The sequence below is a fragment of the Loxodonta africana genome, chromosome 8 (genome assembly GCF_030014295.1).
Source record: "Loxodonta africana isolate mLoxAfr1 chromosome 8, mLoxAfr1.hap2, whole genome shotgun sequence".
Lineage (NCBI taxonomy): Eukaryota > Metazoa > Chordata > Mammalia > Proboscidea > Elephantidae > Loxodonta > Loxodonta africana.
In genome coordinates, this window is record NC_087349.1 from 28,452,567 (window position 1) to 28,478,215 (window position 25,649).

A 25,649-nucleotide genomic window follows, 5' to 3' on the forward strand; every position below is an offset into this window, starting at 1 on the left:
AGGGGAAATTCATTTTAGATTTATTTTCCTATGTCCAAGAAAATATTTTATAAATGTGTCAAATCTACACCTGGGTTCTTATTAACATTTGTGGGCGTATTTATAGTATTTTTAATGTGATATTTTTAAATTCGAATTCAGCAAATAGCAGCGAAACCAATGGTAAAATGAAAGATAGGTGGGGTAGGGTCTCCAGGTCATTCTGAATTGTTTTCACTTCCTCCAAGCTACTCAACTTGGGGAGATTAAATTCAAATATGCCAATACAACTTCATACTATTTACTGATGTATACCATACTAAAATAATTTTTTACCGTACTAAAATAACCATTAGGTCAATATGTGAAACTAAAGCAAAATGGATCTTGGTGTGATGGATAGCTTTTGTGTGGCCTTTCTCACTGTGGTCTTGTAACTCCCACGCAAGTGATTGGGTAGGACTATGCAAATAGGGTAATTGTGGCCCATCAGGGGGATTGGTCAGTTTTGCCATCCCGCTGTGCTTGAAACGAGCCATTTCAGAGGGGGAAAAGTGGGAGTCCCACCATCATCAAGGAAGGGGAGTCAAAAGCAGAGCATGTCCTTTGGACCCAGGATCCCTGTGCTGAGAAGCTCCTGGAAACAGAAGACCGAGAGACAGAGAGAGAGAGAGTGCTATAACACTAAAGACAGTAAGAAGTGCTGGCAGAGAAACAGCAGCAACAGAGACCAGCAGTAGACAGTGCAGTGGGCTTTTTGGCCTACGGAGAGAGCTGACTGCATTTGGGGCGAGGCTTACTGGTGGACTGGGGTGCCTCTGGGCAATTATGGGCAGAGCTAAAAGAGCTTTGTAACACCTGCCTGAGCAGGGTAGAGGCTAAAGGGCCAGAGAGATGTATGCCTGTGGGCACAGCCAAAAAGAGGCTGTCCTGATGGAAGAACTGTATCCTGAGTGTTCCTGAGCCTGAATTGCAACCTATCGCTTCCCTAATAAACACCATAATCATGAGTATGGTCTGTGAGTTCTGTGTGGCTATTGCAATGAATCACCAAACCCAGCAGAGAAGTAGAGAGTGCCACAGGAGGGAGGGTTGGTGTCAGAATTGGTTAAGATGGCGGAGAGAGGAGGCATGTCTGAACTCTGCCTCATAGGAATTAGCTTTGGACTCTTGGTCTTGATTTCCCTCTCCCTTGTAAAGTTTTTTTTTTTTTTAGAGGAGGTCAGACTCCACCCCCATGCTCTGTTTACACAGATTCTATATGTTAAATGATCAAGAAAAAGTTAGATTACAGCCACAGAACTTATTTACATCAGGTATTCGATGTGCATTATTCTAACAGTGAAATCTATAAAACCAAATGAAAAACCAAAAATCAATTTTCCATACTCGTGAAACTGCTACCCGTTCTTGAAGCATATCCAGGAATACTATCTTATTATACAGAGTAAAAGAATGCTAAGAAAGACTCAGGAAGTGGATGTTTTCAAAGCAGTGGTAACGTGGAAAAAAGGAGCCAACTCAGCATTTACATTGACAAATTCTGGTGACACCATGTAGCTATCCCATACACTGGGTCCAGCCGCATCCTTGGTTGCCAGATTCTATTGCCTTCAGGCTGTCTTTGCACTTCCTTGATATCTGGAAGTTGCAAAGTAATCCTCATTTTTCTTATAAAACTGCTGAGAGGACACCAAGGAAGAAAAGAGATATAGTCTGTCCTGCAAAGGAGAAAATAGAATATTGGAATTGGCATTGAATTTTAGTTGAAATGCACAGAACCCATGTTGAGCCCATAGAAAATAGGTAGCAGCACCAAGGGGCGGAGTAAGGGGAGGGCGTACTAATTTTACTGAAATTCAATGTCAATTCCAATTTTCAATTTTCTCCATATATAAAACAGACAGACCATATCTCCCCTCTTCTTTTGTCCTTGCATAGTTGTATAAGAAGAAGGAAGATTACTTTGGGAGCCCTGGTGGTACAGTCACTTACTTTTACTCAAATACCATGTGCCTTCTACATTTGTTTGCCAACCACCCCCTCCCCCTCCCCCTGCAAGGTACTTTCCTAAGTGCCGCTATGCTGAATTTTTTTTAGTGGCACTTACAAAAATACCTGGCAGGGGGAGGGAGTGGTCGGCAAACAAATGTAGAAGGAGTACGTTATTTGCGTAAAAATACGGTAAGTATTTGGCTGCAGGTTCAAGTCTACCCAGAGGCGCCTTTTTTGAAAGAATGGCCTGGTGATCTACTTCTGAAAAAATCAGTCACTGAAATCCCTGTGGAGCACAACTTTACTCTGCACACATGGGGTCACCATGCTTCAGGGTTGACTCTATGGCAACAGGTAATCCCAGGGCAATCAAGAGGTTACAGTGCAGATTAAGTGAGGTCATGAATACGAAGGATAGTATGGTATCTGTCACATGGTTTTTTGCTCAAAAAAATGTTAGCTGTTATCGCTACTGTCCTTTTTGACCCTCATGATCTCCTCAACTTTCCTTTCAAGTATCTTGTTTAAAAACTTGTCTCTTACTTTTCTCTTCAAATGATAGAAATAAAAGCACTTGACTAGTAATGGAGTCAATGATAAATATCCATGCCTCTTTCGCATTTAGAGCCAATCTGAATCACATTTAAGCTGGCTTCTGGAAACAATTTCCAGTATATTCTACTTGCAGTCAGATGAAGTGGCAATTTTCTTAAAATATGGAGCAGTTTGGTGCTGGGCAGAATATGTATTCAGGCTCATAAACATAAACAATTTTTATGTAGCATTTAAACATGAGCTATACAACTCAAAAATTCCAAAAAAATATAAACAAAATTATTTCCGGAATAAAGATATATAGCTAAAAAAAATCGAGGGGAAGGAGAAAAGAAGCTAAGTTTTCTATGATGCAAGAAAGTGATCATTGGTAAAAATTTGTTTTTGTGAATTTCTTTAGAAGATGACAGTAGCACATTCTGGAAATTGTTTAACATTATATATCAAGCACCTTGGTTATTATTTATTATTCTGACCTTGTTCTAGCAGCCCCAGCCCAAGGCCAGCACCCAGTCTTTCTTCAACGATGGCAACAGTATAGCGATGTTGAGTGAGAATGTGCTGGAGGAGTGTAAGCTCTGTTTTGCTGTAGGAAAGCGGTCTGTAGAGGATGGCCCTTCTGCCATGGCTGCCAAAGTGTGTGTCAATGGATTCTTCAATCTAAGAAAAGAAAGAAAGCATAAATGTTCAAGAGGAAAAAGTAGTTAATTTCCCTGGAAGGACATCATTAATGCAAATCAAAGACCATTCCATAAGATATTCTTTACATTTTTCTCTGGAAATGAAAGACAGATTCTCTGAAGGGCCGCCGATGACAAGAAACTAAAACCGGTTGCCATCGAATCAATCCTGACACGTAGCGACCCTGTAGGACAGAGTAGAACTGCCCCATAGGGTTTCTGAGAACCAGCTGGTGGATTTGAACTGCTGACCTTTGGGTTAGCTGCCAATTTCTTAAAGACTGTGCCACCAGGGGACTCTAATAATAACAAGACAACCGCATGTGAGAACTGGAGGTGAACTGAATTTTTTCTCACTTATAACAGAAAAATGAAACTTTTTGGCCATTAAAATAGAGAGATCCTAGAGGAATGCTGCTGCATAAAAGTAGCTCACCTCCAGCTGAAAGTATAAATTAACAGCAGTTTCTGAGATCTCAATTACGCTTTTATGAAGTCTTTCTACCTGCACTATCTTTTAACAGCACTTTCAGGTATAAACAAGGTAGAGGAAACAGACTCAAGGAGAACGAGTGTCATGCCACAGGACATAATCAGGAAGGGCAGGGCAGAGAAACAACCTCACAGCTCTTTGGAGGTGGACGAAAGGATGCCTGCTTCTCTCACCTATGACTTAGCAAAATGTGAATGCAACCCAGTGGGGCAGGATGGCCTTTAAGTGTGAGGAGAGGAGAGTTACTGAAGTATAGTAATGTTAGGTTATTTCCTCAATAATTTATTGTTCCCCACAAATAAATATACCTCTCTCTCATAGTGATTCTTGAAATTCCATAAATATTGGGAACATATTTGAATCTAAAGACTGCTGAAACTTAAATTCATTTTAAGGTTTAATGGCAGATACTAGGTGCTTTTCTGAAAACTTGAGATTAAACACAGGTAAAGTGAAGACATTTTTGATTACTGGAAAGAGCAATGAGGTTGGATGAGGTTAGGGCAAAAGAGGGAGAAGCTGAAGAGGAGGAGGCAGCAAAGGAGGTAGAGGAGAACCATAAGGAGGAAGAGGTAGGAGATAAAACTGAGGATATAAATTTCTTTTACTGGCAACTCTAAATCAAACTATTCACGTTAGGAATCTAAAATACAATATGTACCACGTCTTTTCACGACTTTAATTTCTTCACAGTTTCTCATTGCCAGTAGACTCGATTCCATGTCTTTATCAAGGAAAACAAGGCCATTCAAAACTTAGACCTTTTGGTCACAGAGGCTCCATGGACACATTCAAGCTCCCTGAGGTGCCGAATTACCGGGCTGAGGGCTCTGGGGACATGGTCTTGGGGAACATCTAGCTCAACTGGCATAACACAGTTTATAAAGAATACATTCTACCATGGAGAGTAGCGTCTGGGGTCTTAAGAGCTTGTGAGTGGCCATCGAAGATACTTCACCGGTCTCACCCCATCAGGAGCAAGACGAAAATAAAACTAAAAAAAAAAAAAAACTTAGACTTTTTTTCTCCTCCTTACACTATCAACAATTTCCACTCCTGACCCCACTCTGCTCCTTCCTGTTCCTGTAGCTTTGGCCTACCAAACCTTCCTCTCTCCATTCGTTCATCTATCAAACTCCAAATTATCCTTCAATATTCAAACACTATTCTTTTGGAAAGTTTTAATGAAAATACATACTTTCACTAGCACTTATGAAAAGAAATTGTGTCTCTCCCACCTATGAGTTCCTTAGCTTCAAGGCCTACACAGATAGTCCCTGACTTACAATGTATCCGAGTTACGATGAACCATACTTGTGATCATCTGTCTTTTTATACATCTTATTATTATAATAAATACTATACATAATGTTGCAAAGTGTAATTTGCTGATGTTATCATGCTCAGATGTTCACTTGCAGATGTTCAAAGATTGGATTTCTGAAGATACTGATAATAAAAGGCAATAATAATGAAAACCAAAAAAAAAAAAAAAAGAGAGAGGTATGTTCTATAAGTCAGGGATCACCTGTATTGTCTTTGTACCCTGTGTGAATCACAGTATACAGTGCATAGTATATACTAATACATGAAGGGGTTCAGTAGTGCTTTATCAAAATCTTTGGCAGATACACATGGAGAGAAAAAAAAAACATATTTAGATTGCAAGCCCCTCGAAGGCAGGAACTATTCTACTTTTCACTGTATACGTACTGTTGCCATCTGGTACTTAACAAACAAATCAATGCATTGTTTGTTGAGGACACAAACTCTGGAGCCCAACTGCTGGGTTGGATCCCCTGGCTCCATCAGCACTACTTGTGTGACCTTGGATAATACCTTCCTCCAAAGGGTGCTGTAACAGTTAATATTTGTAAAGTGCTAAGGACCACGCCTGGTACATGCGAACTACTGTCTGAAAATTTTTTTTAAAATAATGGTGTATTTTAAAGAGCAATGACTCAGGAAAACTGTTTCTGAGTCTGGGCTCTTTCTGGCACATGCTAACATAGGTGCTTATATATGTGCAATGAACAGAATGGACAGAAATACACCTACTCCTCACTTAACGACTATCTCATTATCCGACATTTCACATTTATGACAATAGTAAAAAATCAACTATCTGACTATTTTGCACACTAACGACAAATGTCTGGCAATTACAAATGCTGAGGTATAAAACAAGAGTAACTCCAGCTGTGACGGTTAAGGTTGTGTGTCAGGTTGGCTGGGCCATGATTCTCAGCAGTTTGGCAGTTATGTAATAATGTGATTTGGCAGTTATGTAACTATGTAGTCATTCTCCATTTTGTGATCTGATGTGGGCCTCCTTCATTTTCATAAAATGCCAATTTTCACATGATGACCTGGTCTTCAGAGCCTAACCAGGTCAATAAGTACTAATCATACCTTCTACATATGATACTATGAGAAAACATGATTGACTAGATATTTTTTCTTGTTAGGTGCATTTTACTAATAGTGAAACTATTTGAACACAAGAATTTAACTACCAGTTGGGACACGACCCCTTAGCAAATGTTAGAATTGTTTGTAATGATAAACCTATAAGAAGGTATATTTGAAACTAACTACAGGTTACGCCTTTGGACACAGGGGTTAGAAAGAACTGAGTAGCCCACAGGAGGCCAAAGTAAACAAACAGGCATGAAGGTGAAAGGGGAAGACAGGTGCTTCCAGATAAATCAGTGTCACTCAAGCAAACTTCGCAGTATCCAGAAATCCCTTCTCACATTATTCTCTTTCGTAATCACAGGATGCTCTTCTCTATTACAGCTGGCTTGAGATAGCGGTGATGCCACATGAAGGAGAGTATATTTTAAAACTTTAAGGAATTATTATTTTTAATGATACCATCTCTCTCTTCTCCCCCAACCAAACCCCCCAAAAACAAAACTGCTGCCGTTGAGTTGATTCTGACTCATGGCAACCCCATTCCCCAACCAGGATCAGTTTAATCAAGAGGGATGAAACTTCTACCAGCGTGTCTTATACAAAGCATGTTCTAAATAAAGTAATTACCAGTCATATTTTGCAATGACCTTTACAACACAGCCTGAAATTTTAACTCACATCTCAGACTACAGAGAAAAAATAGGAAACGAGCTTGTCAGGAAAATTATGTTGTATTATCCTGTAATACAAACTGCTCTTGTCCTTGTAATATTTATAACACACTGTATCAGCAGAATGGCCCAATACCAAAGTGCCAGAACCATTTTAGCCAGTTTAACAACAGGTGCACACACTGTGTATGTGAAATATAAACTATGCGAACAATTGTGTTAACCACACTAGCAAATGCAGGGTTATCAAATGCCAATAGCAGAGTTTTTGGAAATAAGAGCTCCTGATTACTCCTACCATTTTGAAGATGTAACTTCAGTTAAAAAATTAATTTAACCTGGCTACCACTGGGACAAATAACTTTGAGACTTGCAGCCCTGTTGACTAAATTTAGGAAAAAAAGAGCGTTATTAAATGCTAATATTCTGAACTCCCAGGTCACCTGCCTCTCTCCCTTCTTCTTGAAAGATCTGCAGGATACTTCCTCAGAAATCACCTTGCTAGCCTACATAAAAATTGTTTTAGAACTGAACACTTATTATTTTTATTGGAAGGACTGAAAACTCTGAAATCTTTATACCACCGTTAGATAAAGCAAAGGGTAGAATGTTGTAATAAGGAACTTGGAGTGTTAGAGGCAGCAATACAGAGTAAAAAGAAAGGAGGACCGGGAGCCAAGGAATCTGGATTTGAATTCTGGCTCTGCCACTTGCTTGCTGTGCCCAGTTATTTAATCTCCTTGCATCAGAGTTTCCTCATATGTATAGTTGAAGCAGTCAATCCTAACTCGTGAGACTGTAATGGGAATTGAGTTGAGTTCCTACACAAGAAAGAATACAACACTTGAGTCTCAACAATAAATGATGTACAATATATGTGAGTAAAACGGAATAATAATTATCACTTTATGTTTTAACTCTACTTTTATATTAGGAATTCTATAAGCTTCTCTATTAATACAGTCTGGCCTCCAATTACCATAAAAAGTAACATTTTTGCAATAAACTATATGCTCCCCATTCCCTGATACATATTTTTCTTTATAGGATTCTTCCCTTTAAGTGTACAAATATGATTTATTATGCTTATTGCCTGTTTCCCACAGCAGAACATAAGCTAAGTGAAAGAATATATTTTTGTCTGTTTTTCTCACTTTTGTCTCCCTAGCCTAAGAACAGTACCTGGTACATAACAGGTACACAATAAATATTATTCGAATGAATGAATGCAAATGTCTTTTTCTTCAATATGTAAAAGCGTCTTTGTTACAAATACTACTCTAGGAGACTAGGAATAGAAAATGATGAGTTTGTATTATGAAATTTATTTCAATAGAATTAATTATGAAATTTATTTTGATAAAAGCAAGAATAACAAAAATAGAGTTAAACATTTGAGCAAAATAATGAATTTACAGTAAAAAAAATTGAATAAAGAGCTAGATATGTAAAAGGACTATATTTCTCAGTAACTTATACTTTTATACTGCTAAAAAGTCTTCGCCAAGATTCACCAAAACCCAAGAAATACAGCTCTCTAAAATATAGTAAGGATGAAAAATAAAACTTGTTTTTTCCACAAGACAGAAAGATTTTTTTTCTGGGTTCATTAACATAGTCATATATTTATGATATCTTTTGATACTGAAATACAAATCATATAGTCGGCCTGGGATGCATGTCATATATAACTAAAAGTTAAATTACCTCCCTGCTCCAGATTTTTGGCATTTTAGAAATACTGCCGGGTCTGTCGTAGTGAATTATGTTTTAATTTTTCCACTGAAAGAATAAGATAGATTTTTTTTTCCCATTGGTGAAATGTATACTATTTTAGAGGATTTAAGAAATAAAGTGGAGGGGGTTTTCTAGACTATATCATACATATTTTCTTCTTAGAAATTATCTATAATTGCAGGGCAGTTTAGAGGCCTCAGGCTTCCTCAGTGTCCAAAACAGCCTACAAAGAATGTTCCCTATCCAAACGGAGCTCAGGGCACCCCTGCCTGAATCTCAGGGTCCCGGGGAGGGGGTGCAAACGGTTATACATTTGGCTACTAACCAAAAGTTTGGAGGTTCGAGTCCACCCAGAGTTGCCTCTGAAGAAAGGCCTGAAGATCTACTTCTGAAAAGATCACAGCTCTTGAAAACCTTATGAAGCACACTTCTACTCTGACACACATAGGGGTCACCATGAGTCAGAATCGACTCCATGACAACTGTTTGGTTGGACCCACGTTTCACAGCTCACTCCAGGGTGGATTCCATTGTGGAATGCCCATGTATTTCTCAGAACTACTCCATATTACTGACTCTCTTCCAACTGTATTCCCAAAATATGCCTTGAGGCCATCCCAACTCTCAATATCCAATGATAGGGAAGTTTATCTGTGACTCTCCGTGGGTTCTGAACAAATAATACAGAAACCTAAGTAAAAAGTTACAATATACAAAAATGTATCCCCACCATAACCTGGAAGAAATGGTACCCACTAAAACAGGCATTGCGAAAACCCATCATTTTTAAGGCTGTTATCTATCCCTCAATCTAATTTAGATTCCTAGTATTTTTCCCAGTGTCCCGGGGTGGTGCAGTTACCCTCTCAACTGCTAACAGAAGGGGTGGAGATTTGGGTCTACCCAAAGGCACCTTGGGAGAAAGTCCTGGCAATCTACCTCTGAAAAATCAGAAAAATCTACTCTGACAACATGGGGTCACTGTGGGTCAGAGTCAACCCCACAGTAACTGGTAGTAGTTTTTCCCTTTGACACTTGCAGTGTAACGAGTTTCTCTTTATACATGGCCTTTCTGGCCCTGGGTTTGCAGTTCTGCCAAGATGGTTTGCTTGGCCATAATCTTACAAAGGATTGGTTAGTCTACTATGCAAATAGAGTGCATAAAACCATTGTGGGGATTGGTCAGTTACTATGCAAGTTAGGTGACTGTGGCCTACCGAGGGAATTGGTCGGTGGTCTTGGTGGGTGGAGTAGGCTTATAAAAGGGCCAATCCCACAAAGTTTGAGGGAGACCTCACTACCATCAGGAAGAGCCTGGAGCAGACCACATCTTTTAGACCCGGCATCCCTGTGCCGAGAACTTTCTAGACCCAGGAGACACAGCTGTAATACTAGAGATGGCTTGAGACAGAGGGAGCCAGGAGACTGGTGTGAGATGGCTGTGGTGTGCTTCCTGGCCCACAGAGCAAGGCAGCAGCAATGGGCTTGCTGACCCACAGAGCAAGAGAGCTGAGCACCTCTGGGCAGGAGGCTTGCTGACAGAGTCATATATCTCTGGGTACTTCCTGACAGGGTTAAAAAGCTGTAACACTTGCCCAAGCTTGTCAGAGGCGGACAGCAAGGCCCAGTATCAGGCACAGCCAACAGTGAGGCCGGCAGTGGGCATGGCCAAGAGTGAGGCCTTGAGGCAGTAAGCCCAAGAGTGGGGTCTGTGTGGGGTCTGTCTGTAGGCACAGCCAAGAAGAAATTAAAAGCTCTCTTGGTTGGAAGGTGGCCTGATTGACAAACTGTGTCCTGTCTCCTGAGTTGTATCTTGTTACCTCCAAGTTGATCCTCGTCCTGAGTTGTAGCTTGTTACTTCCCTAATAAACCACATAATCATGAGCATGGTCTGTAGTTCTGTGTGGCCATTGCAATTAATTACTGAACCCAGCAGAGAAATAGAGAGTGCCGTGGGGAGGGTGGCTAGTGACAGAAAGGCTGAAAAAGTTGGAGAGTGGAGGTATGCCTGACCTCCACTTCAGAGGAATCAGTTTTGTGCCGATGGTGCTTCTCCCTCTTCCTCGTGAATTTGGATGGCTTCTGACACTTCTAGGTTACAGCACTCTTCCCAATTTACAATTACATATTATTTGTTTAATGTCTGCCTTTCCCATAATCTGCATGTTCCACGAGGCCTTGACCCACCTGTTTTGGCTATTATTGTATATCCAGTGCCTAGCTTACTGCCAGGCTCTAAATAAGAAGGAATGAATGAATGCACGAATTCAAAGTGTAAGCCTATTATTTATATACGCAAGCCCTTTATTCACCACCAAGTGAGTAATTTTATCCACTATCAGGTGAATGTAGCCCTGGTGGCGCAGTGGTTAAGGGCTCGGCTGCTAACCAAAAGGTCGGCAGTTCGAATCCATCAGCACTTCTTGGAAACCTTAGGGGGCAGTTCTACCTCTGTTTTATAGGGTCGCTCTGAGTCGGAATTGACTCAGTGGCAATGGGATTGTTTTTTTTGTTTGTTTTATCAGATGAATAATTCCACTAGAAAATCTCAGTGGAAGCTTCAACATCTGCATCTCAAGGCATATAATATCTAGGACCTCTTCATGTCCAATGACTCTCTCCTCCAGTTCCTCTCAACCAGTCACTCTAGTAGCCACACCGGAGACTTTGTGATCCCCAAAACAGTCCCGCCTCTGAAATAATAAAATGAGATATTCCATTCTCTGATTGCATTCCTATCTTTCCAACTCTTCTCATTTGTTCCCGATACATCAACCACTAGTCTTTCCGCCCAGTCCCAACTTTCTACTTGCCTCCTTCTTCTCTCCTTTCTCTCTCTGGAGCTCAGATTCCATGCCTCAAGACTTCAACCATGCTCTACCCAGTATATTAAATCCCCTTGCTCCGCTGTACTTCTATAACATCCACAGGCCAAAACTGCAAGTATGGAAGAGCCAGGGATAGAGAGGTGAACAAAACAGAAAAGTCTCTGTGCTCACTGAGCCGACAGCCCATTGAGGAAAGCAAACATCAAGTAGTTATAATAAATTATGATAAGCCAGGTAAATCAGGTAAACTCCATGTGTGTCAGGGTGGAACTGTGCTCCACAGGGCTTTCAATGGCTCATTTTCCAGAAATAGATTGCCAGGTCTTTCTTCTGAGGTATCTCTGGGTAGACTCAAACCACCAACCTTCTGGTTAGCAGCCCAGAGTTAACTTTTTGCCCACCCAGAGACTCCTAGAAGAGGATAGGCAAGCACAGAAGAGGAAAGTGGAAGAGAACTGCAGCACCGGCCCAGACCTGGCCACCTCAAGGTAGAACATTGAATAATAAATAAAGTCAAGTTGCAGAGTCCACAAGAAACAAGCAAAATACTGATGCCTCAGGGATATGTCACGATTTTTGCTGACCAGAAAAGACTTCCCATCACATCTATAAAACATTAAGCATGTAATGTGAAGTAAGCCCTGAGAAGTCCTGGGCTACCTCTGTGTTTAATGACAATGCTCCTCACGGACAACTTTGGAAGCACTCTGTGCATTTTTAAAAAGGCTGTAGGATGTAGAGTTTGTGTAGCCAAAGGAAGGAGAAAAGAGGGGAGCAAGTTGCAAAACAAGGGGAAAAAAAGCATCTTGTTCAGCTTCTGGGCTCTGAATTGCAGCGAATGCACAGTCATGCTGGGTCCAGCTTCACTGTGTAGGCAGCTCACTCTTTCCCCAGGCTAAATCTCACATATAACATGCATCTCGGAGGCCGGAAGAAATTAAAAGCAAAACCCAAAACACAAGAACAGCTCTTTTCTGACATCCTCTAGTCCCTATCTAGAGTGTCCTGCTGTGACTTCTTGCCTTCCCAAGTCTCACGTAGCTGCTGGCTGCCTATCTCTACCCCCACTGAAATGCTGCTGTTTCAGTCAATGCAGAAGAACTTATAATATTTCCCTTCTCTGTTCTCCTCAACTTTTCTTTTTCCCTTTTCTAGCTGTTTTTAAAGTCAAATAAAGCTTTTCTCCCAGCCTCCTCTGGAGGTTTTGCCCTAACCAATTCAAGACTCCCGTCCTTGAGGCAGCGCCACTACACACAGCTGTGGGCCATCACTTTCCTATTTACTCTGGCCTTACAGAGAGAGTGAAGAGCCAGCTGAGATTATAAAAACAAACAGCTGGGAGATGCTGGTCACGATAGCTTCCTTCAAGATACCTTTAAGGATAAGATAGAACTGGAAGTAAGGAGACAAGAGAGAATTTAGCCTGTTTTTTTCTTTGGGCATAAATGATTTTACTTTCTATTTTGGAGCAAATGAAAACCACCCCCCAGTGTCCCTCTTTTGTCTCCTCCCATTCCGTCTGCCTTCCTCTTTCTCTCTACTTCTCCCTTTCCCTTGCCCTCTCTTTTCAGCCTTTGACATAGAATTTAACACAGGAGGAAGGAGTTTTATATTCTTCTGTCTTCCTTCAAGTCCTGCTTGCTGGTTTTTGTGTCCATGCTCTCCTGCTGACCCTTCCAAGTTCCTTCTTGCCTTTTGAGTCTTATTACCGTGTCAGCGGTAGTTAAAGGACATCCGTAAATGAAGAAAATATACACTGGACAATTATGAAATAACAAGCAGAAGACAAGGAGAGACCTTGTTCTGTCGACGAATGTTAAAATAATAACAAGACTCTGTCCCCTGATGCTAAAACAACGAGTTAATTCAGCAATTCGGTCTGAAAATAGTAAGGCCACGCAAAGGCAGTGCAATAGGAAAGAGCACTGGGGTCATTACAACGACAACAATACCTAAACATCATACAGTCGACCAGACATTTTCATAGATGCCAGAGCCTCTGAATCTGAGTGTGAGGCTTTTCCAGCAATACCCCAAGGCCTCTGAATCCCTTCTTCCTGTCCCCCTTTATTATCAGCTGACACTCCTTAAGCTTCACTCGCTGCGCTTCACTTTTCTCAATTGCAGATGCACACCAAGGCCTGCCATCTGACTTCTCTGTGCTATTGCAAGCATCAAAGGAGACAAACAGTGTAGATCAAAGCACTTTGAAAATATACAAAGTCAAACCCATTGCTGTCAAGTCGATTCCTACTCATGGTGACCCCATGTGATACAGAACAGAAATGCTCCATAGGGTTTTTTTTGATGTACTCTTTACAGAAGCAGGTTGCCAGGCTTTTCTTTTGCAGGCACCACTGGGTGGGTTCTAACTGCCCAACTTTAGGTTAGTAGTCAAGCACACACTATTCGTGCCACCTAGGGATCTTTGAAAATATGTAACCCCTCACAAATGTAGAGTTATTAAATATCCCTTAAAGAAGTTATTGGATAAAATATCCTGTTGACAAAAATGGAAACCCTGGCGGCGTAATGGTTAAGTGCTATGGCTGCTAACCAAAAGGTTGGCAGTTCAAATCCACCAGATGCCCCTTGGAAACTCTATGGGGCAGTTCTACTCTGTCCCATAGGGTCGCTATGAGTTGGAATCGACTTGACGGCATTGGGTTGGGTTTTTTTTTTGGGGGGGGTTGACAAAAATATTCTAAATAAAAACCTTTTAAATTTTAATCATATGACTCCATAGGGGTTCTGTTAAATTATAAGTAGAATAGGAACAGGAAATATTTATATATCAAGGACACTAAACCATTTAAAAATAATTAACAAATCATCATTCCTACTTTTCAATTTTGATGGGAAAAAACAAAACAGGAGCAAATACATCATCATGAAAAAATTAAGATGCCAAAGTCATTGATCCAAAGAAATGTCTTCCATATACACAGTGAACATACTTCTTTAAGTGGGAGGCTAGATCAAAAGTTGAAGCCCTAGTAGCACAATGGTTAAGAGCTGGGCTACTAACCAAAAGGTCAGCAGTTCGAATCCACCAGCTGCTTCTTGGAAACCCTATGGGGCAATTCCACTCTGTTCTGTAGGGTCATTATGAGTCACAACTTACTCAACAGCACATAATGAGAATAACAGATCAAAAGTTTGGCAATTGATTAATTGTGCAACTAAGCATAATTTAATTTTTATACTTTGTTATAATGTTCTATAAATAAATGCACACATCCGGGTATTAAAAGCCTTTTCTCACAGTATATTCTTAGTTTATGGGGTTTTTTATACTTGGAGAATTAGTCACCCTTGTCCAGGCTTAGGATCTACCGTAATACTCACCTATTAAATACCTGAACTCATCACTTTCATTCCCCTTTCCAGTCCTCGTTTTCTTCTCTTGACTCTCCTGACTACAAACTTGCTGCTCAAGGTCATTCATGCTACCAAGTTTATGACCTCGACTCTCCTCCTACCCACGCTGGCCTCTCTGCATTTCATCTCTGCACACACACGCAGAGACCCCAGTGGTCTGCAATGAGCCATTATGAAAGAACTTGTGGTGGCCAGCCTAGAATCACACACCAGAGCAAACACGTCCTCCTCTGGGCAGAGAGTCCAGCCAATAAAACACCTATATGATGGAAAGGCTGACCTCAGACACTGAGCTGGGAATTAAGAAATTCTCCATCTACCACCTATCCAGTCAAGATATTCATACCCCCATGTGAGAGGAAGAAAAATTCGGAAGCCCATTTCAAGTGTCTAAGATTATCAATCCCATGAAATAGTGTCTCTGGCTGTCTTGGAGTTGGCCCCTGACTCATGGCAACCCCAGGCACAATGGAACAAAACTCTGCCCAGTCCTGCACCATCCCCATGAAATAGTGTCTCTGGCTGTCTTGGAGTTGGCCACTGACTCATGGCAACCCCAGGCACAATGGAACAAAACTCTGCCCAGTCCTGCACCATCCCCATGATCAGCTGATTTTCAAGTAGATCACTTGGCCTTCATTCCTAGTCTGTCTTGGTCTGGAAGCTCCACTGAAACTCTGTTCAGCATCATAGCCACACATGCCTCTACTGACAGATGGGTGGTAGCTGCACATGAAGTTTATTGGCCAGGATTTGAACACGGTTCTTCTGCATGGAACGTAAGAATTCTATCACTGAACCACCACTGCCTTCTCTCATCCTTGTAATAATCAGTTCACGTGGATCCTTCCTAGAAATCCAGGGCCCCACGAACTGCACAGATGGTGAAAGACAGAAGAAATTCAACATAGTCCATGCCGGTGACCCTACAGCTCCAGTGCAGCAAAGGTCAGCTCCAGTTCTTGGTTGAATGAAGGAACACAGGATAGAGGTATACACCTGGCAAACCCAGACAAACTTTACCTCATCCTACCCATGTGAGGGCCAAACTGTTAAGGAGAATGGAGAAAAGGTGTTTAATGTTCAGACATCACACTTGCTCTGGAAATTCTCCGTTAAAAAAAAAAAAAATCCTACATTATACAGAATCTGTAGACCAAGTTTCTATAACTACATATTTATGCCTTGGTACTCATTCTGCTTTCTTGCTTACTCTGAGCACTGTCAAGCTCTTCATTCCTCACTGCCTCCTCCTTTTTTCCCTTCAGCTCAATGGACATAATATACAATGTTGGCTCTCCTTGGGGACTAACCTCGGTGACACTCTTCCCAGTCTGATTGAGCTCCTTCCCATGCCGCCCTTCTGGAAGCCTCCACCAAGTCACGTGGCCAGATGCTACACAATACACCAACACATCCTTTCAAAATCAGATCTGGAGCTCCCCAAATTACATACTCATTCTAGAAAGGTTAGGTATTAAATGGCTGAATCCGTGCATTCAAAAATCAAAAATTGGCAGAAAACGACAATATCTAATAATACTATAATAGAAGCTCTATTCCTACAGCTAAGAATAAGACATTATCTGGTATCAAATTTTCAAGTCCCTAAACTCTATAATCCTTCCTTTATGGGATGGATTGCTTTGTTGAATAGCAATTGGCTTTCTTCTGTGCCAGGCTGGAAAAGCGAGTTCCTCTTCCTAGAGGTCTGGTTTACTCACTGGTCGATCAGAAGGTCTCACAGGCCAGGCTTAAGAAATCGTCTCTTCTAACACAAGAGATTGCTTTGGTCTTCTCAGGAAAGCAGAAAATGTTAAAATGAAGGAAGACCTGGGTGGGGAAGTTGAGGAGAACAGAGTTCAAGAATCCAATGGAAAGTACAAAAGAATTCAAGAACTGCTGACCAAGCCCTTTTTTGGACACACAGCATGAATTTATACTAGAGCCCATTCATCCATTCACTCAACATGTTATGTGCCAAGCATTGTATAGTAAACTTGATCTCTGCCCTGCCCCAACTGTCAGTAATTTATTAGAAGCTTTTATTTTGATGCTAGACTTCCCAGAGGGCAATTACATTATTATCAATGCTTGCTTGCTTTGTTTAGGATTTTGCTAGGAATTGTACACAGGATCATGTGCCCATCATTGGATGATGAAGCATCCTACCATTTATATCACACACACAAAAAAAGGAGCTTCCTCTTAAAAAAGTCATTTTATATTAAGAACAGGAGACAATTTTAGCTTCTTGAGGTTTATATTTAAGGCAGAATATATTTCCATAAGCACAGTTTATCTGCTCTCCAGGAAACAAGTTTGTTCAAAACAGACCTGGTATTTTTTGTTAGTTTGTTCAAAGTAGATATTATTTCTTTAAAAGAAAAATAATAAGCTTACCTCCTTTTTCTCTACCCTCATCTACTCTTCCCTCTGCAAAAGAATTCTGCTCCAAAATTTATCTGCTTTCAAAATAGCTTATGTAGCACTAAGGTCCTCGGATAAGTAGGTTTGGCTCGTGCGGTAGAAAGTTTCAGATGCTATATGAATGCTTTCACTGTTTACTCAGGGGGGACAAAATGGTAGTTCTTGAGGATAAAGAAGAAAAGGGGACTGGGGGAAAATCCATTCAAAATTTTTTCTCTTCTCTGGGTTGTCCAGATGGGAAGGTTTACTGCTCAATATGAAAGTCAACTTTCTGGCTAATACTTTGCTAAGGTCAGGTACTTCTTGAACTGCTACAGAAAATTTAATTTCCTGTTTCATTTTTCCTGAAGCATTTGTGCACTTTGGCTAAATTAATGCTAGACTTTTCACTAGGGAAGAACTAGGCTTTGGGCTGAAGCGATTGGAATGCTATTATATTTCCTATTGCTTGTTAAAGAAACACTAAAACATCAAGAGGAAACTCAATTGTGACAGCACAATTTTGGACTCTTGGTGGCATTTTGAAATATAACTGTGTACCTTGGCATTTATATAGCACACTATACTCTAATTTTTTAGTGAAAAAAGAGGTACTTCCAGTAATCATATTTATGATACACATATACATTGTTTTCCCTCAAGAGGCACCATATGCAATCGGAAAGAGTTCATGACACTATCCTTTGGGATGTGATGATGCCTAGTCCCCTGCCCTGACTTTTATAATCTCAATGCTTTTCAAAGCACTCTCAGCCACAGTGTCTAATTTGGGCCTCATATCATCTTTGGGACAGGCATTTCCATTCTGACTCCACAGACCTGGAAACTCAAACACAAAAACATCACTTGTGCACACTCCCCCAAGTCATGAGCGTGGGAACTGGGAGTCCTGGTCAGTGTTTTTTCTCTCTCAGTGGGAGAGGGTAAGGACATCATAGCAGGGTCTCCTTCAGATACATGGACATGTAACAAGTTGCTCAGGTGGTTTCCAGAAATCTGCACTCCCACCCCAATACCACCCACCATTTCCTAAGTCAAAACAAGCAAGAAACACCAGGACCCTGAAGAAATATTATCGTTTAAGAAAATTCTGTTTTCTTCCTATAGATTATCACTATAACTGGGCTGTCTTTCCCTGGCCTGACGCTTCCATCTAAAAGTAGTCACTTTATCCCAGATCCCTCTCCCTGGCATAGTCAGAATATGCATAGGGCAGCAGGTACTAGCTTCAATATGCCTGGATCGGCTGTGAGATGTGTTATATTGGTTAGGAAAATAATTGAAGTATTAACATTTGTCAATGATTGACATTTTCTAAGTCAGGCACAATGGGCTGCATTCCCTCTTTTTGCAGCTGGGTGTACTTTCTTGAGGAAAGAAAGCAGTGCATAGAACCCAGGAGGCCTGGGAAAGGTGCTTGCCCTTGACTGCATCTATATCGTATCAGAGGAAAAGTGACTGAGAACTGCTAGCACAGGAGAAGCAGGCTTCAGTGTTTGCCCGGGCAAAATATAACACAGAAAGCACATAGGCTGAGGACCAAAAGCATGTCCGGTATGTACATTCTTGAAACAAACACAATATGACCCATTTCATGTGCTTGTTTTTATGGTTAAGGCTTAGACCCAGCTTCTTAGTGGCAGGAAGGACACAAACATTTATTGAACAAAGACTAGTCAGGTACCACGCTCAGCATTTTTCAACAAATGATTTTTTTCGGTCCTCACAAGTAGGGCTTAATTAGCTCCATGTTACAGATGCGGAGACTGAGGATTAGAAATGTTGGGTAAAATTTGACTATGGTCCTATAGCTAGTAAATGATGCACCTGGAATTTGAACTAAACCTAACCTCAAAAGGCCCATGATTATTCCACAACACTTGTTGCTGTTGTTGTTGTGTGCCGTCAAGTTGATTTCAACTGGTGACAACTGTATCTGACAGCATAGAAGTGTTCTATAGGATTTCCTAGGCTGTAATTTTTACGGGAGCAGGTCACCAGGTCTTTTCTCCTTGGAGCCGCTGTGTGGGTTTGAAACACTGACGTTTCGGTTAGCAGCCAAGTGCTTAACCATGGCACCACCAAGGCTTCTTCCCACAACATACCACATGCTACTCAAGCTCAATTAGACTTCTTAGGTAATATACCTAATAGATTGGGGATTAAAATCTTTACTGGGTATCTTAGTTTCCTAGTGCTGCTGTAACAGAAATGCCACAAGTGTCAAATTTAAAGAACAGAAATTTATTTTCTCACAGTTCTGGAGGCTAAAAGTCCAAATCAGGGTCTCAGCCTTGTAGATTCCTTACTTGCTGGTAGCCTGGGTGTTCCTTGGGTCCTTGGCGATTCTCACATGACATCTGCCTTCCCCCAGGTGTATGTGTCTCTGTGTCTAACGTGCTCTTTTTAAAACTCAGAAGTGATTAGATTTAGAACTCACCCCACTTGGGTATTACCTAATTGACATAACAAAGAAAAGCCTATTTCCAAACAGGTTCATAACCACAGGTATAGGGATTAGGATTCCAACACATATTTTGAGGCGATACAATTTAACCTATAGCACTGGGGATAGCGGGGTATATTCTTATCAGTAATGCGCAGAATTGCAGAGCCTTATCCTTACCAAAGTGCTCTAACTGGGTTGCACTGTAAGCAAATTGGAAACCCTGGCGGTGTAGTGGTTAAGAGCTACAGCTGCTAACCAAAAGGTCACCAGTTCGAATCCACCAGGCACTCCTTGGAAACCCTATAGGGCAGTTCTACTCTGTCCTTTAGGGCTGCTATGAGTCAGAATCAACTCGACAGCAACAGGTTTGGCTTTTCGGTTTATAAGACAATTGGTGGGGGATTCTATTGAGAGTCCCCCAGCTAAGTATTAAAGAGACTAAAGGTAGTTATATTTCTGACATGTAATCAGGCAAATTCTGCACATCCAAACCCATGTGACCTTCTTAATAATTGTTTTGGTTCATCTGTTATTTTGGATCATAACTACCCCTACGTTCCTGGAATGAAATTGAGAGTTGAACACATTTTTTTTGCTAAGGTCCTACATATAAGAAAGACTCAATTCATCTTTTATCATTATTTTTCTTTTTTAACCTCACAACTGGACCAATAAGTAACATCACAATAAACGGAGAAAATATTAAGGTGGTTGTCAAGGATTTCATTTTACTTGGATCCACAGTCAATGCCCATGGAAGCAGCAGTCAAGAAATCAAATGACATTCTGCTGGGCAAATATGCTGCAAAAAAACCCACTGCCATTGAATCGACTCCGACTCATAGCAATCCTATAGGACAGGGTAGAACTGCCCCATAGGGTTTCCAAGGAGCGCCTGGTAAATTCGAACTGCTGACCTTTTGGTTAGCAGCTGTAGCTCTTAACCACTACACCTCCAGGGTTTCCATGCTGCAAAAGACCTCTTTAAAATGTTAAAAAGCAAAGATATCACTCTGAAGACTAAGGTGTGCCTGACCCAAGCCACGATATTTTCAATAGCCTCATATGCATGCAAAATCTGGACAATGAATAAGGTAGACCGAAGAAGAATTGATGTGTTTGAATTACGGTGTTGGCAAAGAATATTGACTATACTGTGGACTGCCAGAATAATGAACAAGTCTGTCTTGGAAGAAATACTGCCAGAGTGCCCCTTGGAAACGAGGAGAGCAGAACTTCATCTCGCATACTTTGGACATGGTATCAGGAGGGACCAGTCCCTGGAGGACATCATGTTTGGCAAGGTAGAAGGTCAGCAAAAAAAGAGGAAGACCCTTGACGAGATGGATTGACCCAGTGGCTCCAACAATGGGCTCAAACATAGCAACAATTGTGAGGATGGCACAGGACCAGGCAGTGTTTCATTCTGTTGTACATAGGGTCGCTATGAGTCAGAACTGACTCACCGGCACCTAACAACAACCCCATACATGACAAGTCAAAATGCTTAGTTTTATATTTTGAACAAGTCTCAAAAAAGTATAAAAGTTGACAAAATACTACAAATTTCCAACTTTGGCATAGTTTCTATTAGAGAACATAAATCCTGTTTTAGAATATGAGCTCATCTTTTGTGTGAGAATGGCTTCCTAGAAAAATTATCCAAAGGAAGCTAAAGGGAAAATGAAACCAAAACATTCCTTTCACCTCAGAAGGCCATACACTCAGACTTAATAACAGGAAGCAATTTTTTTTTAATAATGTCAGTGTGTCTAGTGGTTTCTGCTTCAGAGGGTTTATCTTATATGAGTTTCCAATTCCATTAGAACAAGAAACAGAATTGCTTACAGGGGGAAAAGAAGCAGAAGCTCTTGCTACTGTCTTGAAATACAAGATGGAAGGACACCTATAAGCTGATTAATTCCTCGATGCATAGGAAATTTAACATACCTTGCCTAAATAGAGTTTCATCAAGACCTCATTAAAATTTATCTAACCTAAGCAGGTTTGAATTTGTTTAAAATTCTCTCAGTAGGAGCAATTCTTCATCCATCTGCATATTTCATTATAAAAATTTAACTTAGCTCTAATCAACTATCTCAGAGAAATCTACAGGCATTAAATACTCATCAGGCGGCCCAGCTAATTCCCTGAAAATCACGTACCTGTTGGTATGCTGACAACATCTACCAGGAGCCTCTTGTACATAGACATAGATTCTATACACATATTTACATTCCATCAGCAAGGTTTTAAAATCAATATCTTCAAATCTTGTTAAAATATACAAACACATGAAAGGAAAAGCTCAATTTTTAGTAGAATCAGTCTGTTTTAAAAAATGGACTTGGTAGAAAGAAAGGTCAGAGGATGGTGAAAAAGAGAACCCTAAAGCAGAGGACAAGCATTCCTGATGAGTACTGCTAAGGAAAGCAATGGGCTGGCAGATGGAAAGGGATTGCTAGGAAGGAACCCATCAGCAAGGCAGGGGATGTTGAAAAGGCAAGGGTTGAAGGGATGGCCTTGCCTTTTTCCTGGGCTTCCAGAGAGGTTTAGCTGCCAACAATCTGGTGCCAAGCAATTCTATATCATTAACTTTCAGAATTCAATAGTGTCTTTAGTCCATAAGCTCAGAGATTTCCAAACCTTCTCATTCTCAGAACCTTAGTATCCCAATAATTTTTTTTTCCAGTGCCCTAGGTCAAAATAAATACTTAACAATTTTGTTTAGTAAGTAATTAGGTCCAAATAACTGAATCAATATAGTTTGCAGGACTGTGACAAATGTTACTGTCTCCTTTGAAAATTTAGAATTTTCCATGGTGCCACTGTGATTTAGCACAGTTTAGGAATCATAGCATTTGACTTAGTTATCTAGTGATGCTATAACAAAAATACCACAAGTGGATGGCTTTAACAAACAGAAGTTTATTCTCTCACAGTCTAGGAGGCTAGAAGTCTGAATTCAGGGTACCAGTTCCCAGAGAAGATGTTGGTTCTGTGGGAAGGTTGGTGTCATCTATCTTCCCCTGGGTCTAGGAGCTTCTCAGCACAGGGATCCTGGGTCCAAAAGACATACTCTACTCCTGGTGGTCCTTTCTTGGTAGCATGAGATCCCCTTTTCTCTGCTCACTTCTCTCTCCTTTTATCTCTTATAAGATAAAAGGTGATTCAGGCCACTCCTCAGGGAAACTTCCTATACACTGCAACAGGGATGTGACCTGAGTAAGGTGTTGCATACTACCCTAATCCTCTTTAACATAGCCTAATCTTGCCACATCAACCACAGGCAGAGATTAGGATTTACAACATATAGGAAAATTACATCAAATCACAAAATGGTGGACAACCACACAAGACCGGGAACCATGGCCTAGCAAAATTGACACGTATCTTGGAGGGGACACAATTCAATTCATGACAGCATTAGTCATTTTCTTTCCAGAAACTGAAGTTTGTGTTCCACATGATGAAGTGTTACCTTTGATCAATTTCCTTCTCTGCCTAAGATGTAATGGTGATGGCTCAAGAGAAAGCAAATGTTGCTACTTTGATGATTAACACTTTTTAGCTCCTCAGGAGAAATATGAATGTAGAGTCCCCAGTGCTGTGATTTCAGGCCAATATTAGGAACTACAGCATCTGATTACTTAGCATTTTCCTCATATATTATTTATTTATGTCTTTGTTGCTTTTATCCCATGAACAACTAAGACTCTACCTCCTCTAAGTTCACATGGAATTACGGCACTCTTCATAATGTAGGCTATAAATGATTAAAGTCAAATTAAAACTGTGGTAGGCAGAAATCTAAGGCGGCCCCCAAGATTCCTGCCCCCAGTGTCCATACCTGTATAATCCCCTCCCTTTGAGTATGAGTTGTTGTTGTTAGGTGCTGTCAAGTCAATACCAACTAATAGGGACTCTATGTTCAACAGAATGAAACATTGCCCTGTCCTGCGCCATCCTGACAGTCATTGTTATGCTTGAGCCCATTATTGCAGCCACTGTGTCAATCCATTTCTTTGAGGGCCTTCCTCTTTTTTGATGACTCTCTACTTTACCAAGTATGATGTCCTTCTCCAGTGACTGTTCCCTCCTGATAACATGCCCGAAGTATGTGAGATGAACTCTTGCCATCCTTGCTTCTCAGGAGCATTCTGGCTGTACTTTTGTTCATTCTTCTGGCAGTCCATGGTATATTCAATATTCTTCACCAACACCATAATTCAAAGGCATCAATTCTTCTTCAGTCTTCCTTATTCATTGCCCAGCTTTTGCATCCATATGAAGCAATTGAAAATATCATGGCTTGGATCAGGTGCACCTTACTCATCAAAGTGGCATCTTTGCTTTTTAACACTTTAAAGAGGTTCTTCTGCAGTAGATTTGCCCAATACAATATGTCGCTTTATTTCTTGACTGCGCTTCCGTGGGCATTGACTGTGGATCCAAGTAAAATGAAATCCTTGACTTCAGTCTTTTCTACATTTATAATGATGTTGCTTATTGCCCCAGTTGTGAGAGTTTTTGTTTTCTTTATGTTGAGGTATAACCCATAATGAAGGCTATAGTCGTTGATCTTCATCAGTAAGAGCTTCAAGTTTTCTTCACTTTCTGCAAACAAGGTTGTGTCATCTGCGTATTGTAGACTGTTAATGAGCTTTCCTCCAATTCTGATGCCTCCTTCTTCTTCATGTAGTCCAGCTTCTAGGATTATTTGCTAAGCATATACATTGAATAGTATGATGAAAGGATACAGCCCTGACACATACCTTTCCTGATTTTAAGCCACACAGTATCTCCTTGTTCTGTTTGAACAACTGCCTGTTGGTCTACGTACAGGTTCCTCTAAAGCACAATTAAGTGTTCTAGAACTCCCACTCTTCACAACATTTTTTGTTATGATCCACACAGACAAAAGCCTTTGCATAGTCAATAAAATACAGGTAAGCATCCTTCTGGTATTCTCTGCTTTCGGCCATGATTCATCAGACATCAGCAATGATAACCCTTGTTCCACATCCTCTTTTGAATCCAGCTTGAATTTCTGGCAGTTCCCTGTCACAGTACTGCTGCAACCACTTTTGAAGGATCTTCAGCGAAATTTTACTTGTGTGTGATATTAATGATATTGTTTGATAATTTCTGCATTCTGTTGGATCACCTTTCTTTGGAATGGTCACAAATATGATCTCTTTCAGTCAATTGGCCAGGGAGCTGTCTTCCAAATTTCTTGGTACAGATGAGTGAACACCTCCAGCACTGCATCTATTTGTTGAAATATTTCAATTGGTATTACGTCAATCGTTTTTCCCCAATGCCTTCAGTGCAGTTTGGACTTCTTCCTTCAGTACCATCAGTTCTTCATCATAAGCTACCTCCTGAAATGGCAGAACATCAACCAATTCTTTTTGGTACAGTGACTCTGTGTATTCCCTTCAACTTCTTCTGATGCTCCCTGCATTGTTTAATATTTTCGCCTTAGAATCCTTCAATATTGTAACTCGAAGCTTGAATTTTTGCTTCAGTTCTTTCATCTTAAGAAATGCTGAGCGCATTCTTTCCTTTTGGTATTCTAACTCCAGGTCTTTGCACGTTTCACTATAATACTTTGTCTTCTCAAGTCTCCCTTTGAAGTCTTCTGTTCAGCTCTTTTACTTCATCATTTCTTTCTTTCATTTTAGCTACTCTATGTTCAAGAGCAAGTTTCCGAGTTTCTTCTGACATTCATTTTGGTCTTTTCTTTCTTTCCTGTCTTTTTAATGTCCTCTTGCTTTCTTCACGTATGATGGCCTTGATGTCATTACAGAACTTGTCTGGTCTTCAGTCATTAGAGTTCAACGCATCAAATCTATTCTTGAGCTGGTCTCTAAATTCAGGTGGGATATACTCTAGGTCATATTTTGGCTATCATGGACTTGCTGTAATTTATAATATATATATAATATATATGTGCATAATATATATATTATGCAAAAATCAGCATTATGTGAATATGGATGATGACCACATCGGATCACAAAATGGAGG

At 40.6% G+C, this 25,649-nt stretch overlaps 1 protein-coding gene across 1 annotated transcript in view; it reads right to left on the reverse strand.

Annotated features, from left to right (window-relative positions):
* The window catches only part of CPED1 (cadherin like and PC-esterase domain containing 1), a 306,881-nt gene that overhangs the window by 267,196 nt on the left and 14,036 nt on the right, over nucleotides 1–25,649 (reverse strand). The window contains exon 2 of the mRNA XM_003407021.4: nucleotides 3,006–3,189. Within this exon, the coding sequence (XP_003407069.1) occupies nucleotides 3,006–3,189 (184 nt within the window). The remainder of the gene's footprint in view (nucleotides 1–3,005; nucleotides 3,190–25,649) is intronic.